The sequence below is a fragment of the Natator depressus genome, chromosome 6, assembly GCF_965152275.1.
Source record: "Natator depressus isolate rNatDep1 chromosome 6, rNatDep2.hap1, whole genome shotgun sequence".
Classification (NCBI taxonomy): Eukaryota; Metazoa; Chordata; order Testudines; family Cheloniidae; genus Natator; species Natator depressus.
Window position 1 is genome coordinate 5,866,373 of NC_134239.1, and position 27,049 is coordinate 5,893,421.

Genomic DNA, 27,049 nt, shown 5'->3' on the forward strand with positions numbered 1-27,049 from the left:
GCCCAGATCCAGAATTCCCTTAGTTTCTGGTACACATGCCTCAATGTGCCAAGGCAATAGTCCCAGTTCACAGCACCACGGGAATACTGAGTGGTTCACTTGAACAAGTGAAAATCTGTGTGGACAGAAGGATTAACAAGGAAGGTACCTCTATTAGGAAGATCAAATGATGTTAAACATTTTAACATAGGAATAGGCAAGGAGGGCTACAGGCCCCACAATTTTCTCTGTAGCCCTCCTCAGCCCGCCCCACTGGGAAATGTCTGTCGCCGTCCTGGTCAAATGACATCATCATTTATTGCTTCCAGTGCCATTGTGACTGGCTTCCTTAGACAGTGATCTCCTTTTCCATAGCCACATAATATAACTGGATATTTCTATGTGTGCGCGCATCTGTTTGTGCTCGCACACACGTGCATAGCATTGCCTTTGCATCTAGACTAAACTACATGCCTCTTTAAGCCACAGTAATTCCCCAGCCGCTTTTCCTCTTCCACTTTCCTGTGTGCACCTCTCAGCTCCCTAACAATGTGGGGTTGAATGTTTTCCATCTGTCCCAGGCTTGTTTGAAATATCTCATTCCATTTCTCACAGGTTCAGGAGAAGCCTCCTCCCCGCACTGGTGAAGCAGTGGCTTCTAAACCACAACCAGAACCACAGGTAAAAAAAAGGGGCAAGTGACACTTGGGAATTCTGCAGCCTGAACGGTCAGCGACCCATTGCCAGCCCCTAGTGAGTCAGTAAGACAAGAGGGGAGCTCTACTCCCTTTCCATCAATATCACCTCTGACCATTCCCCTGGGTGTTTAACGGAAGGGGTGTTTGGATATAAGAGAGAGAGGTCAGCATCTCGTTCCTCTCCCACACATCCCTCAATGTGCCATGGCAACCGTCCCTGGTCATAGCCTGACGGAAATACCGAGTGGTTCATTTGAATAAGTCCAAAACTGTGTGGACACAAGGATAACAAGAAAGGTACCTGTATTAGGAAGACCAAATGATGTGAACACACGTCAGTCCGATATAATTAAATTACGGTTCTTAGAGGGAACAAATTAAATCGATGTAACATCACCGTGTAGACATGGCCTAAAATGGGATTAATGGCTGCATTTACACCACCTCTTAGTATAATGAGGTCAGAAGCAAGGCTTGTGAGGATGAGGAAATTCTCCAAAAAGGATATTGAACTTGAGTATGGAGTGCAGATGGAAGCTAAGGTAACTTCTATTCCTAGCACAATGCCATCAAGAAGCATACCAATCCCTCTAACAATTCTGATTATAGAGGCATCAATGTGTTCAGATTTTGATAACAATACAGCTACGCCCCTTTTGTAACTCTTGCTGAAATTCCTGGGCAAACTAGTAAGAGCCAGTTTATTCTCTTTGTGTAGTTATTAATGAAGAGTCTGTCTAAAACCCCACGATCTCTCGATGTCATCTCTTCTTCAGTCATGAATAAAGGGTTTTTTTTTTCTCTTTTTAGAATAGTTTCATTTCCCCTTTCTGCCCACTTTAACCGTTAAGCATTTTAACCTAGGAATAGGCAAGGAGGGCCAAAGCCCCCACAATTTTCTGGGTAGCCCTCCTCAGCCCGCCCCACTGGGAAGAGTCTGTCGCCGTCCCAGTCAAATAACATCATCGTTTATTGCTTCCAGTGCCGTTGTTACTGGCTTCCTGTGACAGTGATCTCCTTTTCCATAGCCACATAATCCAACTGGATATTTCTATGTGTGTGGGTGTCTGTGTGTGCTCGCGCGCAGGTGCATTGCATTGCCTTTGCATCTGGACTAAAGTACACGCCCCTCTAAGCCACAGTAATTTCCCAGCCGCTTTTCCACTTCTACCTTCTTGTGCGCACCTCTCAGTTCCCTCACAATGTGGCTTTGAACTTTATCAATCTGTCTCAGGTGTGTTTGAAATGTCTCATTCCATTTCTCACAGGTTCAGGAGAAGCCTCCTCCCCGCACTGGTGAAGCAGTGGCTTCTAAACCACAACCAGAACCACAGGTAAAAAAAAGGGGCAAGTGACACTTGGGAATTCTGCAGCCATTCAGTAGTTCAGCGACCCATTGCCAGCCCCTAGTGAGTCAGTAAGACAAGAGGGGAGCTTTACTCCCTTTCCATCAATATCACCTCTGACCATTCCTCTGGATGTTTAAGAGAAGGGGAGTTTGGATAAGAGAGAGAGAGGTCAACATGTCTTTCCTGTCCCTCACACCCCTCAGTGTGCCATGACAACAGTCCCAGGTCATAGCACCACTTGAATACTGAGTGGTTGATTTGAATAAGTGCAAAACTGTGTGGACAGAAAGCTTAACAAGAAAGGTACCTGTATTAGGAAGACCAAATGATGTGAACACACTTCAGTCCTATATAGTTAAATCACTGTTTGGGATGGTTTGTCCTGTAACCTCAATAAGGATTCTTTAAAGTACAGCCAGCTCTCCTGGACTCCTTTCCCCCTCATGTTATTCTCCCAGGGGATCCTGCCCATCAGTTCCCTGAGGTTGTCAAAGTCTGATTTTCTGAAGTCCAGGGTCTGTATTCTGCTGCTCTCCTTTCTTCCCTGTGTCAGGATCCTGAACTCGACCATCTCATAGTCACTGCCTCCCAGGTTCCCATCCACTTTTGCTTCCCCTACTAATTCTTGCCAGTTTGTGAGCAGCAGGTCAAGAGGAGCTCTGTCCCGAGTTAGTTCCTCCAGCACTTGCACCAGGAAATTTTCCCCTACCCTTTCCAAAATCTTCCTGGATTGTCTGTGCACCACTGTATTGCTCTCCCAGCAGATATCGGGGTGATTGAAGTCTCCCATAAGAACCCGGGCCTGTGATCTAGTAACTTCTGCAAGTTGCTGGAAGAAAGCCTCGTCCACCTCATCCCCCTGGTCTGGTGGTCTATTGCAGACTGCCACTACAACATCACTCTTGTTGCTCACGCTTCTAAACTTAATCCAGAGACACTCAGGTTTTTCTGCAGTTTCATACCGGAGCTCTGAGCAGTCATGCTGCTCCCTTACATACAGTGCAACTCCCCCACCTTTTCTGCCCTGCCTGTCCTTCCTGAACAGTTTATATCCATCCATGACAGTACTCCAGTCATGTGAGTTATCCCACCAAGTCTCTGTTATTCCAATCACATCATAATTCCTTGACTGTGCCAGGACTTCCAGTTCTCCCTGCTTGTTTCCCAGGCTTCTTGCATTTGTGTATAGGCACTTGAGATAACTCGCTGATTGTCCCTCTTTCTCAGTATGAGGCAGGAGCCCTGCTCTCTCGCGTGCTCCTGCTTGTACTTCCTCCCGGTATCCCACTTCCCCACTTACCTGAGGGCTTTGGTCTCCTTCCCCCGGTGAACCTAGTTTAAAGCCCTCCTCACTAGGTTAGCCAGCCTGCTTGCGAAGATGCTCTTCCCTCTCTTCGTTAGGTGGAGCCCGTCTCTGCCTAGCACTCCTCCTTCTTGGAACACCATCCCATGGTCAAAGAATCCAAAGCCTTTTCTCCGACACCACCTGTGTAGCCATTCGTTGACTTCCATGATTCGATGATCTCTACCCAGGCCTTTTCCTTCCACGGGGAGGATGGACGAGAAGACCACTTGCACCTCAAACTCCTTTATCCTTCTTCCCAGAGCCACGTAGTCTGCAGTGATCCACGCAAGCAGTATCATTGGTGCCCACGTGGAGAAGCAGGAAGGGATAGTGGTTTGAAGGCTTGATGAGTCTCGGCAATCTCTCCGTCACATCATGAATCCTAGCTCCTGGCAAGCAGCAGACTTCTCGGTTTTCCCTGTCAGGGCGGGAGATAGATGACTCAGTCCCCCTGAGGAGAGAGTTCCCAACCACCACCACCCGCTTCCTTCTCTTGGGAGCGGTGGTCGTGGGACCCCCATCCCTAGGACAGCTCATCTCATGCCTTCCAATTGGCGGAGTCTCCTTCTGCTCCCTTCCCTCAGATGTATCATCTAGTCCACTCTCCGCTTTAGTATCTGTGGAGAGAACATGAAAACGGTTACTTACCTGTATCTTCATTGCTGGTACATGGACGCTCCCCTTTCTTCTTCTGGAGGTCACAAGCTCCCAAATTTCTTCACTGTCCTCCTGTCCCCGCAGTGCAGCCTACTCTGAATCCTCAGAACATTGTGCCCGTAGAAGCATATCCTGACATCTGTCCAGGAAATCTTCAGTTTCTCTTAGGCAGCACTGGGTCGATACTTGTTTCTCCAGACCTTGAACCTTCTCTTCCAATATGGAGACCAGCTTGCACTTTGTACAGACAAAGTCGCTTCTGTCCTGTGGAAGAAAGACAGACATGGCACATCCACTGCAGGTCACAACAGCTGAACGCTCCCCATCCATATTACCTTCCTTCTACAAGCTTCCTCAGGAGTTGTAGTAACTACTCAGAGAAGCCAGTGAGATGTAAGCCTCAGTGGGCTCTCCCCGGGCGAACTCCAAGGCAAACTCCCTCTGTTAGCCGCTCTGCTGCTCGCCGCGCAGCTGGTTCGCAGCTGACTGGCTTTTTATAACAGTCAGGCCCACTCAAGGCTCACCTGGAACAAAGGACCCCCAATTCACACTTTTCAAACCAACAATCAAGCACACGGTCAGACTGTCAAACTGTCCCCACAACAGACACTCAGATACTCACCAACACAGCTCCTTAATGCAGCCCTTAGCTAACCTCTTCTCAGGCAGATCCCAGGCAAACTCCTCTCTGTTAGCCTCTCTGCTGTTCGCTGTTCCTTTCCCATCACAAAGGATGGGAAGGCCGGTTTTGTTCAATATCTTCATAAATGATCTGGAGGATGGTGTGGATTGCACTCTCAGCAAATTTGCGGATGATACTAAACTGGGAGGAGTGGTAGATACGCTGGAGGGCAGGGATAGGATACAGAGGGACCTAGACAAATTGGAGGATTGGGCCAAAAGAAACCTGATGCGGTTCAATAAGGATAAGTGCAGGGTCCTGCACTTAGGATGGAAGAACCCAATGCACCGCTAAAGACTAGGGACCGAATGGCTAGGCAGCAGTTCTGCAGAAAAGGACCTAGGGGTTACAGTGGACGAGAAGCTGGATATGAGTCAGCAGTGTGCCCTTGTTGCCAAGAAGGCCAATGGCATTTTGGGATGTATAAGTAGGGGCATAGCGAGCAGATCGAGGGACGTGATCGTTCCCCTCTATTCGACATTGGTGAGGCCTCATCTGGAGTACTGTGTCCAGTTTTGGGCCCCACACTACAAGAAGGATGTGGAAAAATTGGAAAACATCCAGCGGAGGGCAACAAAAATGATGAGGGGACTGGAACACATGACTTATGAGGAGAGGCTGAGGGAACTGGGATTGTTTAGTCTGTGGAAGAGAAGAAGGAGGGGGGATTTGATAGCTGCTTTCAACTACCTGAAAGGGGGTTCCAAAGAGGACAGATCTAGACTTTTCTCAGTGGTAGCTGATTACAGAACAAGGAGTAATGGTCTCAAGTTGCAGTGGGGGAGGTTTAGGTTGGATATTAGGAAAAACTTTTTCACGAGGAGGGTGGTGAAACACTGGAATGCGTTACCTAGGGAGGTGGTAGAATCTCCTTCCTTGGCAGTTTTTAAGGTCAGGCTTGACAAAGCCTTGGCTGGGATGATTTGTTTGGGGATTGGTCCTGCTTTGAGCAGGGGGTTGGACTAGATGACCTCCTGAGGTCCCTTCCAACCCTGATATTCTATGAAACATTTCTATGAAACAATGCCGTCAACAAGAAAACCAATCCCTCTCACAATTCTGATTCTAGAGGCCTCAAAGTGTTCAGATTTTGATAACAATACAGCTACCCCGCTTTTGTAACTCTTGTTGAAATTCCTGGGGAAACTATTAAGAGCCAGTATATTCTCTTGGTTTAGTTATTAATGAATAGTCTGTCTAAAACCCCACAGACTCTGGATGACATCTTCTTCTTCAGTCAAGAAACAAGAATTTTTGGGGGTCTTTTTTAGGATAGTTTCATTCCCCCTTTCTCCCCACTTTAACTGTTAAGCATTTCAACTTAGCAGTAGGCAAGGAGGGCCAAAGCCCCCACAATTTTCTGTTAAGCTCACCTTAGCCCGCCCCCCTGGGAAGAGTCTATTGCGGGCCCCGTGAAATGACAACATCGTTTATTGTTTCCAGTGCCGTTCTTCCTGGCTTCCTGAGACACTGATGTCCTTTTCCATAACCACATAATCTAACTTGGTATTTCTGTCTGTGCGTGTGTCTTTGTATGCTCGTGTACAGGTGCATTGCATTGCCTTTGCATCTGGACTAAACTACATGCCTCTCTAAGCCACAGTAATTCCACAGCCGCTTTTCCCCTTCCACCTTCTTGTGCGCACCTCTCAGCTCCCTAACAATGTGGGGTTGAATGTTTTCCATCTGTCTCAGGCATGTTTGAAATGTCTCATTCCATTTCTCACAGGTTCAGGAGAAGCCTCCTCCCCACACTGGTGAAGCAGTGGCTTCTAAACCACAACCAGCACGACAGGTAAAAAAAGGGGCAAGTGACACTTGGGAATTCTGCAGCCTTTCAGAAGGTCAGCAACCCATTGCCAGGTCCAAGTGAATCAGTAAGACAAGAGAGGAGCTTTACTCCCTTTCCATCTATATCACCTCTGACCATTCTTCTGAGTGTTCAAGAGAAGGTGGGTTTGGATAAGAGAGAGAGAGGTCAACATGTCTTTCCTGTCCCTCACAGCCCTCAGTGTGCCATGACAACAGTCCCAGGTCATAGCACCACTTGAATACTGAGTGGTTCATTTGAATAAGTGCAAAGCTCTGTGAACAGAAGGATTAACAAGGAAGGTACCTCTATTAGGAAGAACAAATGATGTGAATACACTTTAGTCCAATATAGTTAATAAACTGTTCTTTGAGGGAACATATTAAATCGATGTAACATCACTATGTAGAAGTGGCCAGAAATGGGATTAAGGGCTCCATTTACACCACCTCTTTGTATCATGAGGTCAGAAGCAAGGCTTGTGAGGATGAGGAAATTCCCCAAAAAGGATATTAAACTTGAGTATGGAGTGCAGGTGGAAGCTAGGGTAACTTATTTTCCCATCACAATGCCATCAGAAGCAAACCAATCTCTCTCTGACAATTCTGATTCTAGAGGCCTCTAATTGTTCAGATTTTGATGACAATACAGCTACCCCATTTTGTAACTCCTGCTGAAGTTCCTGGGCAAATTAGTAAGAGCCAGTTTATTCTTTTGGTTTAGATATTAATTAATACTTTGTCTAAAACCCCACGACCTCTGGATGACATCTCTTCTTAAGTCAAGAAACAAGTTATTTTTGTCTTTTTAGAATAGTTTCATTCACCCTTTCCCCCCACTTGAACTGTTAAGCATTTTAACCTAGGAATAGGCAAGGAGGGCTACAGGCCCCACAATTTTCTGCGGAGCCCACCTCAGCCAGCCCCACTGAGAAGTGTCTGTAGCCAGCCTGGTCAAATGACATCATCGTTTATTACTTCCAGAGCCGTTGTTACTAGCTTCCTGTGACAGTGATCTCCTTTTCCAAAGCCACATAATCCAACTGGATATATCTATGTGTGTAGGTGTCTATGTGTGCTCACGCATGTGTTCATTGAATTGCCTTTGCATCTGGACTAAACTGCATGCGTCTCTAAGCCACAGTAATTCCCCAGCTGCTTTTCCCCTTCCACCTTCCTGTGTGCACCTCTCAGTTCCCTCACAATGTCACTTTGAACTTTATCAATCTGTCTCAGGCATGTTTGAAATGTCTCATTCCATTTCTCACAGGTTCAGCAGAAGCCTCCTCCCCGCACTGGTGAAGCAGTGGCTTCTAAACCACAACCAGAACCACAGGTAAAAAAAAGGGGCAAGTGACACTTGGGTATTCTGCAGCCGTTCAGTAGGTCAGCGGCCCATTGCCAGCCCCAAGTGAGTCAGTAAGACAAGAGGGGAGCTTTACTCCCTTTCCATCTATATCACCTCTGACCATTCCTCTGGGTGTTTAAGGGAAGGGGGGTTTGGATAAGAGAGAAAGACGTCAACATGTCGTTCCTGTCCCTCACACCCCTCAGTGTGCCATGACAACAGTCCCAGGTCATAGCACCACTTGAATACTGAGTGGTTGATTTGAGTAAGTGCAAAACTGTGTGGACAGAAAGCTTAACAAGAAAGGTACCTGTATTAGGAAGACCAAATGATGTGAATACACTTTAGTCCTATATAGTTAAATCACTGTTCTTAGAGGGAACAAATTAAATCAATGTAACATCACTGTGTAGACGTGGCCTACAATGGGATTAAGGGCTGCATTTATACCACCTCTTAGCATAATGAGATCAGAAGTAAGGCTTGTGAGGATGAGGAAATTCCCCAAAAAGGATATTGAACTTGAGTATGGAGTGCAGGTGGAAGCTAGGGTAACTTATTTTCCCATCACAATGCCATCAACAAGCAAACCAATCCCTCTAACAATTCTAATTATAGAGGCCTCAAAGTGTTCAGATTTTGATGACAATACAGCTACGCCCCTTTTGTAACTCTTTTTGAAATTCTTGGGCAAACTAGTAAGAGCCAGTTTATATTCTTGGTTTAGTTATTCATGAATAGTCTATCTAAAACCCCATGATCTCTCGATGACATCTCTTCTTCAGTCATGAATAAAGGTTTTTTTTTTCTCTTTTTAGGATAGTTTCATTTCCCCTTTCTGCCCACTTTAACTGTTACGCATTTTAACATAGGAATAGGGAAAGAGGGCCAAAGCCCCCACAATTTTCTGTTTAGCTCACCTCAGCCTGCCCCTCTGAGAAGAGTCTGTTGCTGGCCAGGTCAAATGACATCATCGTTTATTGCTTTCAGTGCCATTGTTACTGGCTTCCTTAGACAGATATCTCCTTTTCGATAGCCACATAATCTAACTAGATATTTCTCTGTGTGCGTGTGTCTGTGTGTGCTCGCACACACGGCCATTGCATTGCCTTCGCATCTGGTGTAAACTACATGCCTCTCTAAGCCACAGTCATTCCCCAGCCTCTTTTCCCCTTCCAACTTCCTGTACGCACCTGTCAGCTCCCTAACCACATGTGGTTGAACATTATCAATCTGTCTCAGGCTTATTCGAAATGTGTCATTCCATTTCTCAAAGGTTCAGCAGAAGCCTCCTCATAGAATATCAGGGTTGGAAGGGACCTCAGGAGGTCATCTAGTCCAACCTCCTGCTCAAAACAGGACCAATCCCCAATTTTTGCCCCAGATCCCTAAATGGCCCCCTCAAGGATTGAACTCACAACCCTGGGTTTAGCAGGCCAATGCTCAAACCACTGAGCTATCCCTCCCTCCTCCCTCCTCCCCACACTGGTGAAACAGTGGCTTCTAAACCACAACCAGAACCACAGGTAAAAAAGGGTAAAGTGACACTTGGGTATTTTGCAACCGTTCCACAGGTCTGCAACCCCTTTCCAGCCTCAAGTGATGCACAGGGAGGAGAGGGGACCTTCACCCGTCTTCCATCTCTTCTGACTGTCACTCTGTGTATTTAAGGGGAGTTGTTTGTGTGTTTGCAAAGGGGTGTGAGGAAAATCCTGTGATGATACTGGCCTTTTTGGACTCTAATAGGTAACATTTTTTTCTCCAACTCTCACAGGCCCCAGACCTGCTCCAACGATCTCCTGCTTCTTTGCATGATTGCCAGAAGGAACCAGAAAGAGAGAGAGAGGTAAGCGGAGTGGAACATGACATTGCAGCTAAGGAAATAGTGCACAGTGACAGATTTAAACTGTTGGGGCGGGTTTCATTGCTGAAGGGTCTGGATTTGGCCACTGTCAGGTTATGGTGCCCCATACAACCTACCTGTAGCAGATGGCAAACACAGGTATATCTTGAGAACTTTTTATTTCAAATTATGAATGTTATCTGTGTTTGGCACAGCCCATGAAAGCATGAAAACTTCAAATGCTGCTGTCTTGAGATGGGCCAGTTGTTATGGAGCCACAGAATATTCACAGAGCTTTGTTTCAGTGGAGGTTATGTGCATTTGTTCTTCTTGGCTCTCTGGATGGGTTCTCTGTGGAATCTGGAACCACTAAGTCATGGTTAATATGAGATCCCAAGGCAGTTTCTGCACACACTAATGTGTGGGAGACTGGGCATGGATGCGAGTGATCTGGCTGAAATCAATTTGCATAAGGCTGAGTTGATCCTGGTAGGTTGGGGAAACTGTCAAAGGAGGTGGTGAAGATGATTTCTCCCCATTGGTTGACAATGTGACCATTTGTGACCTGTGTTGCATTTCGGTTATATGATTGTGCCCCTAGCTGCTCTTAGCTGGTGACTTAGTAGAAGGGCCGAGGGATGCATCTGACTCTGTCCAGGATTTTGTGAAGGTTTCATTCAGATGCAGAACTCACTCCCATGGTCTGTGCCTTTGTAACCTCCAGACTGGGTCACTGCAATCTGCTCTTGGTGTGGCTGCATCCTAAATCAAGCTAGAATTTTAAGGTGGTGTGGATGTGGGAATCAGATTATTAAGCAGTGCTTCCTGGGGCACTGCACTGCCTTCGGTTTCTGGTTTGACTATAAGGTGCTGCTTTTCACCGATAAAGCCAAGAAATGCTTGGGACTTTACTGCCTGAGGCATTCCCTCATACTGTGCTACCATAGCTGCGCTCAGAGGTGGCACTGAAACTGGAGTTCCCTTCAATTTAAAAGAGAGAGAGTTACTGGCAGGAGGCACTGCAAGAGGTGACCTGAGCTCTGGAACAAGTCCCCCCTCCTCCTCCTCCTCGAGCTGAAACAGTTTAATCCCGGGGTGGGCAAACTATGGCCCGCAGGCCAGATCCAGCCCGTGAGCCGTTTTAAGCTGGTCCGCAGGCCGCACCACGCGGCTCAGCCCTGCTCTGGCACTCCAGCCTGGGTGCTGGGTTGGAGGCTACACCACGCGACTCCCATAAGCCACGGCATGGCTCCGCTCCGGCTCCTACGTGCTCCAATGGGAGCTTCAGGGGCAGTGCCTGCACATGGGGCAGCTTGGAGAGCCGCCTGGCCACGGCTCTATGTAGGAGCCGGAGAACGGACATGCCACTGCTTCCAGGAGCCGCTTGAGGTAAGTGCCGCTTGGAGTCTGCACCCCTGAGCCTCTCCCAATGCCCCAACCTCCTGCCCCAGCCCTGATCCCTCTCCTGCTCTCCAAAACCCTCAATCCCAGCCTGGAGCACCCTCCTGCACCCCAAACCTCTCATCACCAGCCCCACCCCAGAGCCTGCACCCCCAGCCGGAACTTGCACCCCTTCCCGCACCTCTTCTCCAGCCTTGATCCCCCTCCCACCCTTTGAACCCCTCTGTCCCAGCCCAGAGCACCCTCCTACACCCCAAACTTCTCATCCCTAGCCCCACCCCAGAGTCCGCACGCCCTCCCGCACCTCAACCCCAATTTTGTGAGCGTTCATGGCCCTCAATACAATTTCTATTCCCTGATGTGGCCCTCAGGCCAAAAAGTTTGCCCACCCCTGTTCATCTGTTGATCCTTTGGGCATGTTGCTAATGGTCTCTCTTTGCAAAGACTTTTGGAAAGGAGGAGTCTTGGTGGAGATGAAGGATGTGAAGTTTTGAGGGAGTCTGAGTTGGGGGTTGAGCCATGTGGAGAGGAGCTATGCTTGTTAGCTGCTGATCTTACTGTTTCTCTCTGTCACCCCATGTTAAAGGTGCAGATTTTAAAGATGGACCTTTCTATTCATGTTTTTTTAATTGAAATTGTCATAAATATAAAGGGAATGGTAACCATCTTTCCGTATACAGTGCTATAAAATCCCTCCTGGCCAGAGGCAAAACCCTTTCACTTGTAAAGGGTTAAGAAGCTCAGGTAACCTCGCTGACACCTGACCCAAATGACCAATGAGGGGACAAGATACTTTCAAATCCGGGGGAGGGGGGGAAGGCTTTTGTCTGTCTGTGTGATACCTTTGCCGGGAACAGATCAAGGATGCAAACCCTTCACTCCTGTAAAGTTAGTAAGTAATCTAGCTAGAAAATGCGTTAGGTTTTTCTTTGTTTTGGCTTGTAAATTAGCTGTGCTGGAGGAAATGTGTATTCCTATTTTCTGTCTTTTTGTAACTTATGGTTTTGCCTCGAGGGATTCTCTATGTTTTGAATTTGACTGCCTGTGAGATTATCGTCCATTCCAATCTTACAGAGTGTTTCTTTTATCTTTGTTTTGTTCTTCTAATAAAGTTCTGTTTTTTAAGAATCTGATTGGGTTTTTAGGGTCCTAAGAAATCCAAGATGGTCTGTGCTTAAGTTGTTTATTCTCAAGCCTCTCCAGGAAAGGGGGTGTAAGGGCTTGGGGGGATTGCTGGGGGAAGAGGAGCTCCAAGTGGTCCTTTTCCCTGTTTTTTTGTTAAAGCACTTGGTGGTAGCAGAATACCCTAGTCTAAGGGCAAGATTTTGTGCCTTGGGGAAGTTTTTAACCTAAGCTGGTAGTAATAAGCTTAGGGGGTCTTTCATGTGGGTCCCCACATCTGTACCACAGAGTTCAGAGTGGGGAAGGAACCCTGACGGAAATAAAGATATGCGGTTCAATGATTGATTATTATTCTTTATCTTTGCTTTTCAAACACAGGTTAAAGAAAATCTTAGGAAAGAAAAAGCAGGAATAATAGTGGAGATACTTCAAGAATTTAATTGATTTTACCAGAACAAAGTTAACGTGTGTGTCTATTATTCCCCAAATTGCGTTGAAGTTGTACTGCCCCAGCTTCTCTCAATACAGGAGCATTGTTCAGGGATTTGCATGATCACTATATGACTATTTTTACCATGGTTGGCTAATTTAAAAAGAATCTCAACCATCATAATTCACAACAAAAAAGCCAACCACCAGGATGCTGCATAATAGAGGATTTAAAATATTTACCTCCTTCTTATAGACTAGATATTAAACTATTGGTAGTAGTTGTATGATTATTGCTATTACAATATGTATTATGTGCAATTCAGTAGCACCTAGAAGTCCCAGTCATGGACTAGGACCCCATTGTGCTAGACATTGTACAAACACAGATCAAAAAGACAGTCCCTCCCCCAAAGAGCTTCCAATCTAAGTATAACACAAGAGACAACAAATGAACACAGAGAGATGGGGACTACAAGGAAATAATTAGGCAGTATGGTCAGCATGCGGTGGCTCTGCAACTGTTTATGAATAGTGCCTCTCAAGCATGGGAGGCAGCACGGAGGTGCTTGTTTGAAAATTTAACAAGTGGGTGACAGGCTGGGATCATAGGCCAACTGGAAGTGTGAGTCGACTTTTTGATACTGAATGAGAGGTGATAGGTAGGGTGGGGATAGGCCATGAAAGGCCTTGGAGGTAAAGTCAAGCAGTTTATGTTCAGTATGATAGAAAATGGGGAGCCAGTGAAGGCACTCAAACAGAGGCCAGAGTAACAGGCTAGCATTCTGAATGGAGATGAGTGGGCCAAGACTGCATTTGTTAGGGCCAGAGAGAAGGATGTTGCAGTAATCAAGATGTAAGATGTTGAGAGCCTGGATGAGCATTTTAGCTGTGTGGATGGAGAGGAAAGGCCTATCTTGGAAATGTTCTGCAGAAAGAACCAGTAAGATTTAGATATAGCCTGGATGTGAGGACTTAGCCCTGGTCTACACTGGGGGGGCTGCGGGGAGATTGACCTAAGATACGGAACTTCAGCTACGGGAATAGCGTAGCTGAAGTCGACGTATTTAGGTTGACTTACCGCGGCGTCTTCATGGCGCTGAGTCGACTGCTGCTGCTCCCCCATCGACTCCGCCTGCACCTCTCGCGGCGGTGGAGTTCCGGAGTCAATGTGAGAGCGCTCGGGGATCGATTTATCGCGTCTAGACTAGACTTGATAAATCAACTCCCAATAGATCGATCGCTACCTGCCGATCCTGCGGGTAGCGTAGACCTGCCCTCAGAGAGTGATCTGAGCTGAAGATAGTATGTGCTTGAGTGACTGGCAGGAGGGGGCAATATCCACAGTGGTTGAGAAAAGGGGGTGGGAGGAGTCTTGAGGGGGAAGATTAGGAGCTCTGTTTTAGCCCTGTTGAGATTAAGCTGATGGTTAGACATCCACAAGGAGATGTCAGAGGCTGAGATTTCAGTCTGGACAGAAGGAGAGGGTAGATCTGTGAGTCGGCAGCACAGAGACAGTATTTGAATTTGTAGATGGACCATTGTTTTTGTGTGGTGCAGCAGAGGGATGCTAGGGTGGCAGGGCCCACTGGTGTGATCTGAGGTAGCAGGAGGTGCTCTGGGTGATACCCTCTGAGATGGGCCCATTAGTTTGATCCAGTGTGTCAATTCCTATCTTCCTGTTCTGAATCTCACAGGGTACTGCCCCTCTGAACTCCCATCCCTGCACTTTCAACAGACATGCACGTGTCAATTTCTGATCCCGGCCCACCCGGTAACCCCATCTGGCTCAGGGAACTAATGCAGTTTTAAAAAGAATTACTGTTGAGTGGGATGGGGGAAGGGAGATGTAGGCTTCTTCTGGGAGTGCAAGGAAGCTGTGGTGGGAGCAGATATTGAGGAGGCTGTAGATAGCTGGGGTGCCAGGGTGAGGAGGAGGGATAAAATGAGATAACCGTGCTTGTTGTGGGTATTTGTCTGTTGTGGACAATCTGCAGCCCGGGGGCCGCACACGGCTCATCAGGGTAATCCGCTGGCAGGCCGCAAGATGGTTCGTTTACATTGACTGTCTGCAGGCACGGCCCCCTACAGCTCCCTGTGGCCATGGTTCACCGTTCCTACCAGTGGATTACCCTGACAAGCGGCATGTGGCCCGTGGGCTGCAGGCTGCCCACCACTGGTATATGTACACTTGAGGCAGCCACCATTCAGAATAGAGGAATGTAAGTAACCAGCCACATTGGATGTGCATCAGGATGGATAGCCCATGTCAGTATAACAGAAATAATTTAATACTTCTTCAGTCGCTTCCCTCTGCCTCTCTCAATCTGCTTCTCGTGTTTTCTTTCCCCAACTTCTTCCATCTTTATCTCCACTTCCTCTCTGTGTTTTCTCCTGACTCTTTGTGCTCAGTTTCTGCATGTCCTTATCTTTTCTTCTGTTCTTCTCACCCTTTCATCTGGCTTCCTTTTTTCTTCCATTTTCCTCTGGGCAGGGGTGTCCCTCCATATTTCCCCTAGTGTCACTCCTGTGGTCTCTTATTATTCCTTTCTCTTTCACTGTTGTTCTTTGTCTCTGCTCCTCCACTCCTTCCTTTTCCTGTTTCCTGTTTCCTTGTTTTCTGAGATTCTGTTTTTCTGTCTCCCCTTACACCCTGATGCTGCGCTCCCTGTCCCACATCCCTTCACTCCAGGATAGCAGACTGTGATCTGCCATGTCAGCCACTGCTGCTAGAACTGATTGAAAAGAGCTGTGAAGAAAACTTTCCCACCAACTGAAACTGAATTTTTTGGTGGGAAAATTTGATTCTGATGAAAAAAAAAGATATTCCTGGGGGAGGTGTCAAAATGAACATTTTCATTTCAAATCAACATTTTGAAGCAAAATGGCAAGTGTAATTTTGTTTGACAAGGGTTGTTTTGAAGCAAAATGACAAGTTTAGATTTGTTTCAACTTGAAATATTGGTTTGATTCTTCAGTTTAAAAATACAAAACAAACTCGTCTTTTATGTCAAAATGTTGATTTGAAATGACAAATTTAGGATTGGCTTGTTTGAAAATTTTCTATTCTTCAAGTAACTGTCCACATGGATCCATTCTGGTGTGCATGAGCCTCATGTACACACAATCAGATTCTTTTGGTCAGCAGTGCCTCTGGGGATCACATCTTCAACCACACTGCCCTCTGTGACACTTCCCAGGGGTACCTAGTGTTGTGAGGCACCTCTCTACCACCTGCCCTTAGTGTGAGGATGCCTTGTCTGTGCATGCCGTGGGTCAGTTCCCCAACCTCAGCCCTTGGCAACATGAGCTCTCCCTCTAGGCCTCTGCAGGCTCTGTTCTTTCTGAACAGGTTAGTGATAGGCACACATCCACCTCCACATCCTATGACCCTGAACCACTGGCACTCACAGAATTCCCAGATCCACTGCTCCCTAAAGAACAGCACACCCCAGCTTACCAGTCACAGCTTAGAACACAGGTCTGCTTAACACACAGTTCTTTGAGATGAGTGTCCCTGTGAGTGCTCCACTTCAGGTCAAGGTGCGTCCCAGCGCCTTTGATCAGAGATTTGTACAGCAGTACCCCTGTGGGCTGCGCACACGCTGTGCCTGCCTCTCGAGCTGTCAGTGTTTGAACAGTGTGTGCACAGCCCGGGATCCTCAGTTCCTTCTCTACTGTCCCCGGCTACAGACGGAGTTCAACAGTGCCCTTTGAGATTAGATAGTTAGTTTTAGACATTAGAGTTACTAATTAGATAAGTTACATTAATTGTTACATTTATTTCTTAAAAAAAAAAAACCCTCCGCGGTTTGGATATGACTGGTTCCCCAGGCTTCAAGAGATGCACCTCCTGTAGGGATGCCATCCATTCACAGTGCATACGATGTTTGGGGGAGTCTCGTGTACCCCCAAAATGCAGTTGTAATAGCACATCTCAGAAAAAAAGGAATTCTTATATTTCCTTACCTGGACGATTGTCTCCTCAAGTCTCCCACTCAGTTAGAAGCGAACCACGCAACTCTTGCAACCCTTCACTGCTTCTGCACCCTGGGCCTGCAAATAAACAAAAACAAATCTACTTTACAACCTACCCAACAAATCAACTTCATCGGTGCAAACCTCGATTCCACCACCAGTCTTGCATCTCTCCCCCAGGACAGATTCCACACAATGTGCAACCTTATTACCCAGATACATGCCAGCCCACAGACTACAGTCCGAGACTCCCTACAGCTCTTAGGACATATGGCCGCTTGCACATTTGTGGTCTCAAATGCTCACCTTTACATACAATGCCTTCAGGGTTGGCTAACCACGGTATACAAACCAAACAAGCACAGCCTAAGCAAGTTAATAACAATACACCAGAATGTCAAGGACTCACGTCTGTGGTGGACCTCTCCCATCAACCTCTGTACCGGGATTCCCTTCAGACAGGATCCCCCTTTGATTACCATCACCAAAGATGCATCCCTCACAGGATGGGGGGCACACATCGGCCACCTCACCACTCAGGGTCTCTGGGCCACTTCAGAAACCAAGCTTCACATAAACTTGCTAGAACTATGAGCCATACACAATGCCTGCCTCCATTTCCTTCCCATCATCCAAAACCACCGAATTCGAATCATGACTGACATCGCATGCATGTTTTATGTCAACGGACAGGGTGGAGCCCGGTCACACTCCCTCTGCACAGAGGCGGTAAAACTTTGGAACTGGTGCCTTCAACACGATATCCATCTTTCCACCTAATACCTGCTAGGTTCTCAGAATACCACCACAGATGAGCTCAGCTGATCATTCCCCTTACAACATGAGTGGAAACTCAACAGCACCATTCTTTCCAACATCTTCCAGACCTGGGGTTATCCCCAACTGGATCGATTTGCTACAGCAACAAACAAAAAATGTCCAACATTCTGCTCCAGAGCAGGCCTGGGGAAACACTCACGGGGAGACGCCTTTATGCTCCCATGGACTGAAACTCTCATGTATGCATTCCCACCAATGCCTCTATTGCACAGAGTAATTCAAAAGATACGAACAGACAGAGCCAACATCATTCTCATAGCCCCTGCATGGCCCAGACAATTGTGGTACCCCTTCCTATTGTGCATGTCAGTCAAGCCTCCCATTTCCCTTCCCCCACTCAACAACCTCCTATCACAATGCCGGGGACAACTATTTCACCCCGACATACAACACCTCCACCTGAAGGCCTGGCTGATCAATGGTTCTCTAATGCAGAGTTAACATGTTCGGACCAAGTACGCACTGTCTTGCTGCACAGCAGAACACACAACACGTGCACTACCTACCTGCATAAATGGAAACGGTTCACAGCTTGGTGTGCTGACAGACAGACTTCTCCAGCTTCTGCTTCACTCCCATTGATACTGGATTACCTGCTACACCTTAAAACATCTGGCCTCTCTACGAGTTCACTCAAGGTCTACCTCGCAGCAATCACCGCCTTCCACCATAAGATTGACAATGTTACGGTCTTCGCCCATCCAGTCACCAAAAGGTTCCTGAAGGGAATCCAGACGTTATACCCAGACGTAAAACCGCCTGCTTCACCTTGGGATTTACACCTAGTCCTCAAAGCCCTGATGGATAAACCCTTTGAACCGATGGCTACCTGCTCCCTTCTCCACCTATCCATGAAGACCGCCTTCCTCATAGCAATCACGTCTGCCAGAAGAGTAGGAGAAATGGGGGCGCTTATGGCTGACCCTCCGTATACCACATTCTTCCGAGATAAGGTCACACTCTGCACACATCCAAAGTTCTTACCTAAGATACACTCTTCCTTTCACCTCAATGAACCTATACACCTCCCGATATTTTTCCCAAAGCCTCACACGAACGCCTTTGAAATGACAATGCACACTCTTGATGTGCATAAAGCATTATCCTTTTACCTGGTGTGGCAAATTGCCGGCACTACTTTGATGGGTCTCGCGCTTTCTCTTCTTGGGGAGGGTTCAGGGCACCATTTCTCACCCCTGAACTGGGGTATTAACTGCCCCACTAGTGTCCTAGAGGAGGGGAGTGGAGAGGGAGGGCCCCGGGCCCACCCTCTAGTCCAGGTCCAAGCCCAGGGGATAGTGGTAAACCACTTGAACTAGTGCTTCCTTCCCCTGGGCTACTTCCCTCTCCTGCTCTTCAGCTTGTGGGGCTTCCTGCCCTCTCTCTCTCTCTGCACAAGCCGGGTGTCTCTTTATCTAGGGTCTTGGTCTTCTAGCCAGCCACGGCACTTCTCCAAACTCTCCTCTACTTCAACTCCTTCAAACTGCTCTCTGCTCCAGATCCTCTTGATCTGATTGAAGCAGGGGGGTTTTATCATGTGACTGGCTTCAGGTGCTTTAATTGGCTTCTGGTGCTTTAATTAGTCTATAGCAAACTTTATTCCCTCTACAGGGAATAAGGCTCCCTTCTAACACTCTCCTGCTGCCCTCTGGCCATGCTGTATCACATATCCCCCTTCCCTGCTCAAGACCATGGGGTTGGGCTACTTGGGACGAGAGGCAGTGCTGTCATGATAGGCCATCAGCGTTGCCGTGTTGGCTTCCGGCCCTATGTTGTACCCGGAAATGGAAGGGTTGCAGGGATAGGAACCACCTAGTCACTCTTGCGTTCTTCTCCTTGTTTCTGTGCATCCACTGGAGTGGGGCGTGGTCTGTCACGAGGGTAAACCGCTGGCCCAGTAGGTAGTAGCAGAGAGTCTCCATAGCCCATTTTACTGTCAGACATTCCTTTTCAACGTCAGCGTACTTTTGTTCCCCGGGGAGGAGTTTCCAGCTGAGGTACAAGATCAGGTGTTCCTCCTCCCCTACCATCTGCGAAAGGACTGCTCCTAGCCCTACCTCTGAGGCATCTGTTTGTAGGATGAATTCCTTCTCGAAGTCTGGGGCTATCAGTACTGGGTGGCAGCAAAGGGCTGTCCTTAAATCTGCAAATGCTCCTTCTGCCACATCAGTCCACTTTACTATCTCGGGGCCCTGAGCCTTTATCAAATCCATCAATGGCCCTGCTCTTGTGGCGAAATGAAGGATGAATCTCTGATAGTATCCTACTATCCCTAGAAATGCTCTGACCTGCTTTTTGCAGACTGGTCAAAGCCAACCTTGTATTGCCTCCACTTTATTTCATTGGGGTTTCACCAAACCTCTCCCTACTACATACCCAAGGTATCTGGCCTCAGCTAGTCCTATCACTCACTTGAGAGGGTTGGCAGTGAGGCCGGCCTTCCTCAGGGTGTCTAGCACCGCTTCTACTTTTCCAAGGTGCGTTACCCCGTCAGGGCTATGGATAACTATGTCGTCTCAATAGGCGGCGGCATACTTGGCATGGGGTCGCAGCAGTTTGTCCATAAGTAGTTGGAATGTTGCAGGGGCCCCATGGAGTCTGAAAGGGAGGACAGTGTATTGGAACAGGCCATCAGGTGTAGAGAAGACAGTCTTTTCCTTGGCATTCTCGGCCAGAGGAATTTGCCAATATCCTTTGGTCAGGTCCAGAGTGGTTAGGTATTGGGCCTTGCCTAACTGATCAACTAGCTCGTCAATGCATGGTATCAGATAGGCATCGAATTGGGATACTTCATTCAACTTCCGGAAGTCCTTGCAAAACCTCAGGGTGCCATCAGTCTTGCGGACTAGGACGATAGGGCTGGACCACTGGCTGTGGGATTCTTCAATAACCCCCGAGTTCCAGCATCTTCTTCACTTCTGTCCTAATTTCTTCCCTTTTAGCTTCTGGTATTCGGTATGGTCTTATCATCTCCCTTACATCCGGGACTGGTGACAATATGATGTTGGACCAGTGTCGTACGGCCCGGCTGTGTACAGAACATGTCCTGGTTCCGTTGGATCATATCAATGACCTCTGTTCGTTGTTCTGGAGTTAACTCAGGAGATATCTTCACCTGCCCCTGTGGGTCGTCTGTCTGGGGTGGAGCTCCCCGAATGACCAGGCACGTCTCTCGGTCACGCCAGGGCTTTAGTAAGTTGATGTGGTAGATTTGCTCTGGCCTTCGGCGGTCTGGTTGTCTGACCTTATAGTCCACCTCCCCAATGGCTTCCACTGTCTCATCTGGTCCATGGCAGCTGGCTCGGAGTTTGCTTTCTGCTGTAGGCACTAACACCATCACCCGTTCCCCCGGCTGAAATCTCCGTACTTTTGCCCGACGGTTGTAATATGTCCGCTGGGCCTCTTGTGCTTTTTCCAAATGTTCTCGTACTATAGGGATTATTCGAGTTATTCGCTCTCTCATCTGTGTCACGTGCTCAATGACATTCTTTCCTGGGTTGGGTTGTTCTTCCAAATCTTCCTTGGCAATATCTAATATTTCGCGTGGGTGGCGTCCATATAGTAGTTCAAAGGGAGAGAAACCAGTGGACGCCTGGGGGACTTCCCATATAGCAAACATTAGATACGGCAGAAGGGTATCCTAGTCTTTTCCGTCCTGTGCTACCACCTTCCGGATCATACTTTTAAGGGTACGGTTAAACCGCTCGACCAGTCCATCTGTTTGTGGATGGTAGGCTGAGGTCTGTATGGGTTGGATGTGGAGTAGGGTACACAAGTCTTTCATTAATTTTGACATGAAAGGGGTTCCTTGGTCTGTCAGGATCTCCTTAAGGATGCCCACTCTGGCAAAAACCTGGAGTAGTTCTTTTGCTATTGCCTTGGATGTGGGGTTTCTTAAAGGAATGGCTTCTGGATACCACGTGGCGTAGTCAAGGATGACTATATGTTTTGGTGGCCCCGTGCCGATCTTTGCAGTGGGCCCACTATGTCCATTGCTATCCTCTGGAAAGAGACTTCAATAATAGGCAAAGGTACTAATGGGGCCCACAAGTGAGGTTGGGGGCTATGCCATTGGCATTCAGGGCAGGAGGCACAATAGTGCTGGACCTCTGCACGTGTTCCTGGCCAATAAAACCTTCTTAGGACTCTATCCAGTGTCTTGTCTACTCCTAGATGTCCCCCAAATAGATGACTGTGAGCTAACTCTAGTACTGCCCTTATGTGTTTCCGTGGGACTAAGAGTTGCTCTACTTCTTCCCCTCGTATTTGCTCTATCCTATACAACAGATCGTGTTTGAGCTCATAATATGGCCTTGGGCCTTTGGTCTTTCCTTCCACGGGTACGCCATTTACTTCCACTACCTCCTCCCTCACATTCACATATAGCGGGTCATTGGCTTGGTCCTGCCCGAAATTCTCATGTGTGGTACCAATCTGGCCTAATTCTAGGGGGCCTGTTTCTACTCCGCCCCCTGGGTTGCCCCTACTTGGGCTGGGAACCGCCTCCGAGTCCTCACTGGCCTGAATTGTCTCCTGGCCTCCTGAACGGTTTCACCTACCAACAAGGGAGGTTTTCTGGTTCTCTGCGAGAATCATGGTCCCCAATCTTTTATCTGCCCTCCTTTCCCGTCTAGACTTTCGGGGTTTTCCAGGGGATGAGAATAACTCTGGGGCAAATTCAGCAAACATTGGGGTGAGGCTATCTGTAGGTGCCTCAGTCTCAGCCCGGGGGTTGCTACCCTCCCCTGGCTCTACTGGGGGGAGTAAGCTCTCAAATCTGGGGAAGTCCCTATCAATTAAGACAGAGTAGGGGAGCCTGGGGACCACCCCTGCAGTCACCCTGGTAGTAGTCCCCTGGATCTCAATCCGTACCGGAACAGTGGGGTAGCAATTTAAGGTGCCATGAATGCACATTACCCCTGTGTTTTTGGCCCGGGTTAGTTGGTCTTGCCCCACCAACTTCCCCAAGACCAGCGTGACAGCACTCCCGGAATCTACTAATGCTATGGTCTCAGTACCATTCATTTTTACTGATCTTGTATACCCATGCAAGGTCATTGCGACCCCTACCAGGCCGATTAGGCCACATTGCTCCCTGTGATCCCCCAGATTACACTGCATACACTCTTCCCTGTTGGGGCATTGGGCTGCTTTTTGCCCCAATTCCCCACACTCGTAACACTGCCCCCTTATTCCGGTTGCCGCCCTCTGCTTGCAGCTATTTGGCCAGCCCCCCCAGTCCTCTCTTCCCCAACCCCCACGTCCTTTCTTGGCCTCAGGCCATTCCTCGGTGTCTTTCCTCCCAGTTATGGTTCTCCTGGAGTTCTCAACAGTCAGAGGCCTTGGGTTTGGGACTGGCTTCCTGTTTTGCCATGTCTCACCCCCTGAAGTCTGGAACAGTTCACGGACTGCCAGCTGTCTTTCCACGAGGGCGACCAACTCATCATAGGTGGAGGGGTCATTCTGGCCAACCCAAGCCCGGAGGCTGGTGGTAGCCCCCTCATATACCGGTCCAATACCAGGAGCTCCATCATCTTCTCAGAGCTGAGGGCCTCAGGGCGCAGCCATTTCCGGGTCAGGTGGATCAGGTCAAACAATTGCACTCAGGGTGTCTTTTCCTCCATATACTGCCTCTCATGGAACCTCTGGGCTTGCAACGCCATCGTTACTCCGGATCTGGCCAGGATCTCTGCCTTCAGCAGGGGGTAATCTGCTGCAGTCTCCGTGGCCATATCGTAGTAGACCTTCTGGGCCTCCCCACACAGGAATGGGGCAAGGATACAATACCACTGATCTCGGGGCCAGGCCTCCCACTGGGCTGCTCTTTCAAAAGCCAGGAGGTATGCCTCCACATCATCCTCCAGTGTCATTTTCTGTAGGCAGTGGCTGGCCCGTATGGTCCGGGTCCCGTCGCAGTTGCGGTTCAGCTCCATAAAGGCCTTCATCTGGTTCACCAGCTCTTGCACCAGGGCTCGGTCCTGGGCAGCCTGACTCATCAACAGACGATGAGTCTCCTGCTGCATCCGAGTTGCCTCCTGTTGGGCGGTTGCTCAGACCCAGGTAGCCTCCTGCTGGGCTGCGGTGGCTTGTATTAGGGCCTTGACCACGTTGTCCATCTTAGGGATGGGAGGGTTTTGGCTAACCCTGGTTTAAGTCCCCAGGGCGTGGATCTCACTTGTGGCAAATTGCTGGCACTACTTTGATGGGTCTCGCGCTTTTTCTTCTTGGGGAGGGTTCAGGGCACCTTTTCTCACCCCTGAACTGGGGTATTAACTGCCTCACTAGTGTCCTAGAGGAGGGGAGTGGAGAGGGAGGGACCCAGGCCCACCCTCTACTTCGGGTCCGAGCCCAGGGGATAGTGGTAAACCACTTGAACTAGTGCTTCCTTCCCCTGGGCTACTTCCCTCTCCTGCTCTTCAGCTTGTGGGGCTTCCTGCCCTCTCTCTCTGCACAAGCCAGGTGTCTCTTTACCTAGGGTCTTGGTCTTCTAGCCAGCCACGGCACTTCTCCAAACTCTCCTCTATTTCAACTCCTCCAAACTGCTCTCTGCTCCAGCTCCAAACCACTCTGTTCCAACTCCTCTTGGTCTGATTGAAGCAGGGGGTTTTTATCATATGACTGGCTTCAGGTGCTCTAATTGGCTTCAGGTTCTTTAATTGGCTTCAGGTGCTTTAATTAGTATATAGCAAACTTTATTCCCTCTATAGGGAATAAGGCTACCTTCTAGTACTCCCTTGCTGCCCTCTGGCCATGCTGTATCACGCTGGATAGAACAAAACCATTTAGGAAAACCTCCAGACTTTTTGTCTCTACTACTCACCGCTCACAGGGCAATGCCATCTCTACGCAGAGACTTTCCAAATGGATTGCTGACTGCATACGCCTTTGTTACCAACTCAGGAAAATACAACCTCCTATATCAATTAGGACACATTCTACCAGAGCTGTCTCCACCTCCACGGCTTTTCTCCGTAATGTCCCACGGTATGACATATGCAAGGCAGCTACCTGGGCATCTAACCTTACCTTCGCTAATCACTACGCTCTCATCCACACTGCAGCATCCAACACCAGACTGGGTAGAGCTGTCGACAGCCTTCTTACCTCATCTGAAGTCCCAGCCATCCTAAAGAATACTGCTTTTCAGTCACCTGAAGTGGAGCACCCACAGGGACATCTCTCTCGAAGAACTCCACTACTCGCCCTCCTCCCCTCCACTTCGCAATTTGTAACACACTCCAGTGTAGAGAAGGAACTGAGGAGCCCAGGCTGTGCACCTGCTATTCAAACACTGACAGCTCGAGAGGTAGGCACAGCGCGTGCGCGGCCCGTAGGGGTACTGCTGTAGAAATCTCCGATCAAAGGTGCTGGGATGCACCTTGACCTGCTGTGGAGCACCCACAGGGACACTCATCTCGAAGAATGTCAGTTACGGCACAGGGTGAGTAACCTCCTCTACTTAGATTTGTTTATAGTGAAAGCATGTATAAGTTTATTGAACAAAGAACAGAGATTCAAGTAATAGCAAGTAGAAACATTGGAAACAAATGGTTACATATAAAACAAAATAATGATATGTATTCCAGAGCCTAGACTTAATTAACAAGACATGCCCTTTTTCTAATAACGTGTAGCTCACCTCAAACTTTTTGCAGCATTTTTCAGCCAGGCCTGGCTCTGAGCCTTTTTTCATGAAACAAGCTTTGGTCTCCTCAGCAAAGGAAGCAAAGTGTAGCTCTGTACCTACAATAATAGTCCAAAAATCAATTGTCTTCACTTGTAAACAGGCCTCCCGCCTGCTGGTTTATTTCTTTCTGTAAATTCTGTCTTGAAGATGTCACAATCCCTTCATTAGCATTCAGCTCAGAATGTAAACGGGTGTCCATTTTAAATAATAAAATATTCAATTTACATATAGCCAAACAGATAAACATCTCTTGCCTGAGAGAAATTTGTTTATCATGTTCTGGTGACCAGCTCCAACTCAGACGTTAAGAACATAACTTTCAATATATATATACACATAACTCCTTACATATTGTCCATACCTACATTTCACAATGATTACAATGACCACCGTGACACAGACTTTCAGTAGGCCCCTTACCTTTTACACTCTTTGGTGAACTTGTACATAGAGGCCAAACCCAGCAGATCCCTGTAATCCTGATGCACCCCTGTGCCCTCTGCCAGTTGACACCAAGGGGTCTCTGGATTACAGCCTCCTCCCCGCCCGCTTCCCCCCCCCCCCCAAGAGCACAGAGGACAGAGCATGCCCAAACATCCCTCAGTTCCCTCTAACCTCCTGTGGTTGAGAGGCAGAACCCTTGGCATTGCCCAGTGCTCTTGCACTCTTCATGAATTACATGCCTTTTGTGTGTATCAAGTTAGTAAATTAGTCCAGAATTAGATAGTATAGTTGTTAGATGGTCTGATTGTTTTTATGTCTGTGGGTCCCTGCTTTTCAGAATTTGTTCCTCTTGTGATGCAGCTATTCTGCTGAATGATGAACACGAGGAGTGCCCTTTTGTCTTGGGGAAGGGTATATCCCCAATAGGTATTCAATTTGTCCTTTTTGTAAAGGAACTCAGAAGGTGAGAGAGGCTCACCTCACACTATTCCTCCTCATATCTGAGCCTCCAGAGGAAAATGCTGTGAGAGCCCTGAACAGGCTTCATCCCTGAGTGAGCCTGTGAGCTGTGCCTCAACTTCAAGGTCTTGGACTCACTTGTCAAAGAAGGGGTCAGTCTCTGAGACGGGAGGAGTAGCTAAGTCCTTCCCCAGAGCTGAGACCTAGGTCACCCCTTCTATGCCTATGGAAGTGAGACACAAGAATCACCATGTGTTACGATTTTTCTCAGACTGCAGTCGAAGTGTAGACAGAGGCCTAAGATGGGTCCCTCTGGTGTCACAGTACTGACTGTGAAAAGAGAGCCTGAAGTACTGGCTATATGTGCAGATGGCTTTTCCCCCAGCACTAACCTTCAGTACCAATAGTCTTTGTGCCCATCTCTCTGATACCCAGCACTTTGGGACCCTCTGCCTCAGTACTGAGTGATACCCAGCACCTCGGTACCATGGTTATCACCACAGTTCCTGCCTGAGACATCATTGTTGACTTCCTCCCCTCCACAGTAGAAAGGGCACAAAGACACCCTAGTACCTCAGAAAGGGTAGCCCCACTGCTGGAGAAGATGTACTTGTCAGGGTTCCCTCGCTACTCTGAACTCTGGGGTAAAGATGTGGGGACCCACATGAAAGACCCCCTAAGCTTATTTCTACCAGCTTAGGTTAAAAACTTCCCCAAAGCACAAAATCTTGCCCTTAGACTAGGGTATTCTGCCACCACCAAGCGCTTTAACAAAGAACCAGGGAAAAGGACCACTTGGAGTTCCTCTTCCCCCAGCAATCCCCCCAAGCCCTTACACCCGCTTTCCTGGGGAGGCTTGAGAATAATATCCTTACCAATTGGTACTGGTGAGCACAGACCAAATCCCTGGGTTTTTAGGACACTGAAAATCAATCATAAGGATGTCGGAGGGTCAACCTACCCTGGGGAAAATGTCTGT

General features: G+C 48.1%; 1 protein-coding gene across 1 annotated transcript in view; it reads left to right on the forward strand.

Moving 5' to 3' along the window:
• Nucleotides 1–1,159: 1,159 nt before the first annotated feature.
• Nucleotides 1,160–27,049, forward strand: part of LOC141989237 (uncharacterized) — a gene marked incomplete at its 3' end in the record, with an annotated part of 44,395 nt that continues 18,505 nt past the window's right edge. Inside the window, exons 1-5 of the mRNA XM_074955675.1 lie at nt 1,160–1,219; nt 1,946–2,011; nt 6,440–6,505; nt 7,790–7,855; nt 9,642–9,713. Coding sequence (XP_074811776.1) covers nt 1,160–1,219; nt 1,946–2,011; nt 6,440–6,505; nt 7,790–7,855; nt 9,642–9,713 — 330 coding nt within the window. The remainder of the gene's footprint in view (nt 1,220–1,945; nt 2,012–6,439; nt 6,506–7,789; nt 7,856–9,641; nt 9,714–27,049) is intronic.